This window comes from Penaeus vannamei, chromosome 29, assembly GCF_042767895.1.
Source record: "Penaeus vannamei isolate JL-2024 chromosome 29, ASM4276789v1, whole genome shotgun sequence".
NCBI classification, from domain to species: domain Eukaryota; kingdom Metazoa; phylum Arthropoda; class Malacostraca; order Decapoda; family Penaeidae; genus Penaeus; species Penaeus vannamei.
Genome location: NC_091577.1, coordinates 488,268 through 495,767, shown reverse-complemented (window position 1 = coordinate 495,767; position 7,500 = coordinate 488,268). Strand labels below are relative to the sequence as shown.

Genomic DNA, 7,500 nt, shown 5'->3' with positions numbered 1-7,500 from the left:
GAAGAGCCGATCCCGTTACGCCTCCGTGTCATACAGTCCCCGCACGCCGCCGCCGCCGCTGCCGCACACACACCGCAGGCACGCCAGGTCGCCGCTCCTCCCCGAGGCCTGCCCTAAGCCACCCGAAACACAGCCCGGGGTCAACACGTCAATCATGACCTCACCGGGGAGGAACGGGGTCGCCTGCCATCCACGCGAGAAGTTCGCACGATTTCCGTCTTCTTTTTTTTTTATTCAGCAGAACTCTTTTTTCTGAGACCGGAACTCTTCCAATCGCAGTGATGCATCGGCGAATGCGGAGTGACATATTTGGAAACACGGTCATGCAAGCGCCTGCCCGCGCCCCGGCCATGCAAAAGGCTCATCCTTTAACCAAATCAAATACACAAAAAAATATTCCCCGCACAAACACAAGCCCTACCTGCGCCGGGTTCTCCCGCCACACGCCCACATTCGGATCGAAGCGCAATCGGCCAAGCACTGTCCGCGGAGCACATTCCTGGCGCTCACACCCTCGCCTCCGCGACCGCATACGAATGAACGCCCCGCCGCCTCCAGAATGCCAGATAAAGAACCCCCAGGCGCCCCCCCCCCCTTCACCCACCCACCCCATCCGCACCTACTTCAAAAAGGTAACATCCACGCGTTAAAAAAAAGAAAAACGTCTCGAAATCGAACTCCGGCCGTGACGTCAATGTCAGCCACTCGTGAATCTCGCGGTCTTCAAAACATGGACCCACTGCCACGCGCTTAATTGGACCGGCTCGTCCCCTCTCGTCCCCGCGGGTCCGCGACGTCTCCCCGGCCGCAGCGCACGACGCGAATGCGAAACGCGAGCACTGACAATGACCTTTGACAATGACCTTTGCAACCGCGAGACCAGAGAACGTCTGGCGATTGGAAAATCATTTTAAAATAGCGTCAAGACCGGCGTCGTTTTTAATTTGCAACACCTCTCGCCGCGGCGGAAGCCCTCGCGACCAAAGGCAATATTTTGCGAAGCCGGGATGAGAGCTAATAAGCCTGCAATCTTCGCCTCAAGAGTGCAGATGAATTGCAGGCCAATGATAATAGTTGCAGGGGGTGTTCATGGGGTCACGGCGATAAACCTGCTCTCGCGCTGATGAAGAAGAAGAAGAAGAAGAAGAAGAAGAAGAAGAAGAAGAAGAAGAAGAAGAAGAAGACGACGAAGAAGAAGAAGAGAAGGAAGAGGAGGAGGAGAAGAAGGAGAAGGAGGAGAAGAAGGAGAAGGAGGAGAAGAAGGAGGAGGAGAAGAAGGAGGAGGAGGAGGAGGAGAAGAAGGAGGAGGAGGAGAAGGAGGAGGAGGAGGAAGAGAAGAAGAAGAAGAAGAGGAGGAGGAGAAGAAGAAGAAGAAAGAGGAGGAGGAGGAGACGGAGACGAAGGAGGAGGAGGAGGAGAAGGAGAAGAAGGAGAAGGAGAAGAAGAAGAAGAAGAAGAAGAAGAAGAAGAAGAAGGAGGAGGAGGGAAAGGAGGAAAAGAAGAAAGAAGAAAATGACAATAAAAGCGAAAACGCACACGAGAGATGGGACAAATTGAAACAAATTGCACCCAACTGAAACGGAATAAAAAGAAGAAAAAAAAGATAGGAGAGAAAAATCTAGAAATGATTTCTCGTCCCACTCGTCGCACTCTCTCCCCCCCCCCTCACTTCTTCTCCCCTCAACCCTTTCTCTCCATTCCTACTTCCGCCCTCCGCCTATGTTTTCTTTACTCCACTCCCAAGCCTCCTCTTCTCCCTCTCTTCCCTTACACCCGTTATCCCCCTTTTTTGGAAAATCCCTCCGCCACCGTTTCTCCATACTTTGCATCCCAAACCCCTCTTCTTTGGACCCCCGCCCCCACTACCTTCCTCCCTCTCTCCTCAACCCCTCCTATCCCCCCTTTGAAAAATCCCCCCACTACCATTCCCCCCCTCTCTTCCTCAACCCCCTACCCCCCTTTGAGAACCCCCCCCCTACTAACTTTCCTCCCTCTCTCCCTCAACCCCCTCCCACCCCACCCCTTTTGGAAAATCCCCTTCCCCCCCCCCCGACGAAGCGGTGTAATAAAGCCCGGGCATCAGGTCGCGACGGCGGAGATGCCGCCCCCGCCGCGTCCTCAGGGTCAAGGTCACGGGGGTGGAAAGAGGGGTGGGGGAGGGGGAAGGGGGAGCGAGGGGGAAGGAAGGCGAGATCAGGCGAGAAGAGTTGGGGTGGGGGGGGAAGGGGTGAGGAGGGGGGAGAGGTTGGGTGGTGGAGGGAGGGAGGGAGGAGGGTGTGAATACGTGCGTGTGGAGATATGGCAGGAGGGGGAGGGGAGGGGAGGGGAGGGAGGGGGTGCTTACCTGCCGGGAGAACCGGTCTTCCTCATTCTTCTAGTCACCCCTTCCCCCTCCCCTACTCCTGCCTCCCCCCTCTGTCTCTCCCTCATACTCCCCCCTCTCTCTATCTTTCCTTCTCTCTCTCTCCTTTCAATTCAATTTCTCTCTCTTTCCTTCTCTCTCTCTCCTTTCAATTCAATCTCTCTCTCTTTCCTTCTCTCTCTCCCATTTCAGTTCAATTTCTCTCTCTTTCCTTCTCTCCCCCCCCTTTCAGTTCAATTGCTCTCTCTTTCCTTCTCCCTCTCTCCTTTCAATTCAATTTCTTTCTCTTTCCTTCTCTCTCTCTCCTTTCAATTCAATCTCTCTCTCTTTCTTTCTCTCTCTCCCCTTTCAGTTCAATTTCTCTCTCTTTCCTTCTCTCTCCCCCCTTTCAGTTCAATTTCCCTCTCTTTCCTTCTCTCTATTCTTATTCCACATCCGACTCTCCATCCTGCCACCTCTCTTTTTCTCCACTTCCCTCCCTCTTCTCTCCATTCACCCATGTTTGGTACTTCTCCATATATTTTTCATATCCTCCATTTATTGTCTTTCCTCAACTTATTCTCTTCGTTCACCCTATCATCATTATTATGATCATTATCATTATTACTATCATTACTATAGCTATCATTATTATCATCATCATCGTTGTTATCATCATTATTGATATTATCATAATCATGAACACTATCATTATCATTAGTTAACTTCATTATCATCATCATTTTCTATTATTCCTATCCTCCTTTCTTTTTCCTTCCTCTCTCTTCTTTTTCTACTTCATTTTTTTTATTTTTATTATTTTTTTCGTTCTCTTTCTCCTCCTCCTAATTCCATCATGTTTGTAAAGTTATTTAGTTCCGCATGTTGTTCTCCTGACAGCCCTTTGTGTTTCGGTAAGTTCTATTTTCCTCTCTCTTTAATTTATGGTTTGCTGCAAAATGATGCGAAACCACATTCTGTTTTCTTTTGTCTCATTATCGTTTTGCTGTTATGTATTCTTTTAATCACTTTTTCTGCATTCGCCTAAATTACAAATTACTGGAACTGGACTTATAAAATAATAATAATAATAATAACAATAATAATAATAATAACAATAATGGTAAACAGCATTCATCAGTGTTTTTATATTAATCTTGACAACAAGACAGCAAATGACCTTTATTCCCTAGGCTACTAGAATCTATCTATCTATCTATCTATCTATCTATCTATCTATCTATCTATCTATCTATCTATCTATCTATCTATCTATCTATCTATCTATCTATCTATCTATCTATCTATCTATCTATATATATAAACACAGTTCTTATGTTCCCCGCGTAAACCTCTTCAGATCTTGTAATTATTTATTCGTTCTCCTCCTAAACCAGTTTTCTTCTCATTTTTCTGTTCTAGTAATTATTATCATTATCTTTTGTTTCTTCTTCTTTTTCTTCATTTTTTTTCTTTGTCTTTCTCCTCCCTTATTCCCCATTCCTTTTCCTTCTCCATCTTCTTCTTCCTTAGACAATCCTCCTCGTCCTTCTCCTCCTCCTCCTCCTTCTTCCTCTCCCTCCTCCCCTATCTCCTCTCCCTCCGCCCTTCCTTCCTCTGCATAAACCCCGTCACTCCATCTATTTTTTTTTTTCAAACCCCCGAAGACGATGCCGACCCCCTGTGTCTTGGGATCCGAACCTCCGGAAGGGAATCGCGCCGCAAGACCCGCCATAACGACCTGATCTCTAATCCCCGCGCGGTTATCACGGTCATTTCAGACGATAATTTCATAACCATGTCAGTTTGAAATGGGGGTTGGGGGAGGGGAGGGGAGGGGGAGAAAAAGGTCGTGGAGGAGGAGGGGGGGGAGGAGGTCAATGATGGAGGAGGGGAGGGAGAATGAGGAAAGAGGGGTAGGGATGGGAAGGGGGTTCTGAGAAGGGGAAGGAAGGGGATGGGAGGTCGCGAGAGGGGAGAGGGGAAGAGGAAGGGAGGAGATCAAGGGGACGGGGGCGGAGGAGGTGGAAGAGGAAGTCAGAAAGACGAAGAGGGAGGGAGGGGGGAAGGGGGAGTTCGAGGGGAGCAAAAGAGGGTCGAATCACTTACCACCTCCTTCGACCTCTCCCTCGCTATCAGCCCGCAGGTCGACCTCCTTCCTCGCGGCTCCTACGAATTCATTCCGAAAAGTTCACAAGACTACCCACCTCGCCCTCGGCCACGCGCGGGGCTCCAAGTCTCATCCCACGCGTCTAATTCTAATGTCTAAATCTCAAGTCTCATGTTGCCATTTCCGCTTCTAAACAGACGACGACAATTGTAATAATTTTGTTCACAATGTGTTCAAATAAAAGAGAGAGGTAGAATAAAAAAAAAGGGCATAAACACGAAGACACACACAAAGACGGAAACAAAGACGCAAATCCACACAAACAGCCACGGAGAAACACACAAATAAACAAGCACACACACAAACTCATAGACAAACAAGCAAACAAACAAACAAACACAAAAAAATCACAAAAAATCACAAAAAAATCACAAAAAAATCACGTGCATCCCGGCGCCCCGCCCCCAAAATCTCAAGAAGCTCTCTCCCGCCGACATACTTCACAAGAGCGTGGGCGTGAGATCGAAGACCGGCTTTAGGGCACCCTCACGCCCACTGGTAATGGGGCCCCTAATTGAGTCAGAAACCATTAGGCAGCGAAACCCAAAGGTGGTTCTCTCCCCCGCCATCCACAAATTACAAGGCGTAATGAGGCTAATGACTGCCGTCGACTGTGACTACGATGAAAAGTACATGGCTTACTAATTACCCCAATTGACGGAGATTCTGTGGGAGAGGGAGCGCCGGAATCGACGACCGGAATGCCGTTACCGCCACATTTTTGCGTCATCTAACCCTACAGTACATTTGTAGAAAAGGTATGAATGAGACTGGATATCTTCACAATACAAGGGATGTATTTGACCGGTTTCGATTACGTCTTCATCAGAAATACATACATAAGAGAAAAAAACATATGTATTTCTGATGAAGACGTAATCGAAACCGGTCAAATACATCTCTTGTATTGTGAAGATATCCAGTCTCATTCATACCTTTTCTACATTTGTCAACATGGACACGTTTCATCCTACAGCACATCTTCAAGTCATTACCTGCTTCGGCATTCACAGGCCACGGCGTTCAGACGATGTAGGTGCACATCATGGTATTAATCTAAAGTGCCAGGAGCTCAATTATGGCGCCTGCGATGAGTGCCTAAATCGGCAACCCATTTCTCACATCCCCAACCTCCCCCTCCAGCCTCCACCCTCCTTACTCGAGTTGTGAAGTGTGACGCTTCTGCTCTCAGGACTGTTGCGTGCTTGAGGTCTATCAGCACCCAGCGCCCCGGATGGCCGAAGCACACGCCGTGTCCATCGTAATTTTCGCTTTCTTTTAATGTCGCTAACCAAACATGGCCCCGCGAGTAATTATTTTACCAAGAGTCACCAAGGACTCAATTATTGGTCCTGCCCGTCTCACCTGTTTAGCATTTTCCTTGATTTTCGGAGGGATTCTTTTCCGCTGTCTTATCTTACTATTTTATATCACTAATAGTGTTTCGATATAATAATAATAATATCAACAGCAACAGCAACAACAACGACAACAACAACAACAACAACAACAACAACCACAACAACAACGTCGATATCAATAGTATTAGAAAGAAAATATTCCCACAAATTCCAGGAAAGGGGGAAGCAGATACGGTCACCTAGGGCCTGCTGACTGACTCCTTGGCGGCTCAGCACTTGCGGAGCAGCCATCGGCGTGCAACAAAATCCTCTCAACGCCTCAGTGGACAGAACATAAATGGGGTGAGTGGATTAAACTTGCGCTTTGATTTTGCACTTTGAGACAGCGCTTCCGTCGTGGTCAATGTAAAATATCCCAGTATTCATGGTGCATTTTAGTTTTTTTTTTTTAGCTATATCCATTACAAAAGGCTTACGTAGGATCTCAACTCGTAACAGAACTTTTCAGAGGAATGACAAACTTCAAAAAAGAAAAAGAAAAAAGAAAAAAAGTTTGGTCGTATTGCAATATTTGCTGTCTGCACGAAATCATTTTCACCGCATTTACTGACCACAGTGTACCAAAATCGGCTTACCGTGACTTACGAGTTGTGAATCAATGGGTTAGCGAGTGAGTGTGCGAACGAAAGAGAAACAGAAATAGAAAATAAAGAAGAGAGAGAGAGAGAGAGAGAGAGAGAGAGAGAGAGAGAGAGAGAGAGAGAGAGAGAGAGAGAGAGAGAGAGAGAGAGAGAGAGAGAGAGAGAGAGAGAGAGAGAGACAGACAGATACCAACGATCTTTTTCTGGTCCTTGTTTTCCTCTTCTCTGTGGTATGGTTATCAATCTTTCACGTCCTGTTATTTATTCCTACTCGTCCTTTGTTCCTTCTCTCTCCTTCCATTCTCCCTTCCCTCCTTTTCCCACCTCGCGACCTTCTCCATTCCTTCTTTACGTCCATTTCGCCCCATTGTGTCTCTCTCTTCGTCTCTTCACACCCTTTCATCCACGTTGCTGTTTCCCCATTTCACCTCTCTTTCCATTCCATAGTTTTCTCCCTCCTGTTATGCATTCTCTCTACGTTTCTTCTTTTCCCACATTTCATCCTCGTCTACCTTCTCTAGTAATGCTTCAATTTCCTTTCATTCACTGCGTGCGTTTTTTCCGTTTCTTCTTTTTTTATTCTCCTCTCCTATCGTTTCCATTCCATGTTCGCAATGAAGATTTACCCCATCCCTTCTCTATTCCCAGCCCTAATCTTCTATTCCAAGAATAAAAAAGCTATTTTTCCTCTATTCCTCCTTCCTCCTCCTCCAACCTCCACTCAATTTCCCCTGCCCCTTCTCTCAATCCTTATCCTCCACCTCTTTTCCTCTCCTCCCCTCCCCTTCTCTCCTCTCCTCTCCTCTAACTCTAACTCCAACCCCACCTCCACCTCCACCTCCCTCCCCCTTCCTCCTCTCCTCTCCCCTCAACCCCAACCCTACCTCCACCTCCCTCCCCCTTCCTCCTCTCCCCTCCCCTCCCCTCTCCTCCAACCCCAACCCTACCTCCGCCTCCACCTCCCTCCCCCTTCCTCTTCTCCTCTCC

At 47.7% G+C, this 7,500-nt stretch overlaps 1 protein-coding gene across 7 annotated transcripts in view; it reads right to left on the bottom strand.

The window, feature by feature from the left end:
- The window catches only part of LOC113805043 (serine-rich adhesin for platelets), a 387,167-nt gene that overhangs the window by 259,176 nt on the left and 120,491 nt on the right, over positions 1 to 7,500 (bottom strand). Inside the window, exon 1 of one of the 7 annotated variants that reach the window (XM_070142728.1) lies at positions 422 to 525. The exons of the other annotated variants lie outside the window; for them this stretch is intronic. Within the exon in view, the coding sequence (XP_069998829.1) occupies positions 422 to 453 (32 nt within the window). The 5' untranslated portion in view covers positions 454 to 525. Of the gene's footprint in view, positions 1 to 421; positions 526 to 7,500 lie in introns of those variants that run through there. 7 annotated transcript variants of the gene reach the window in all.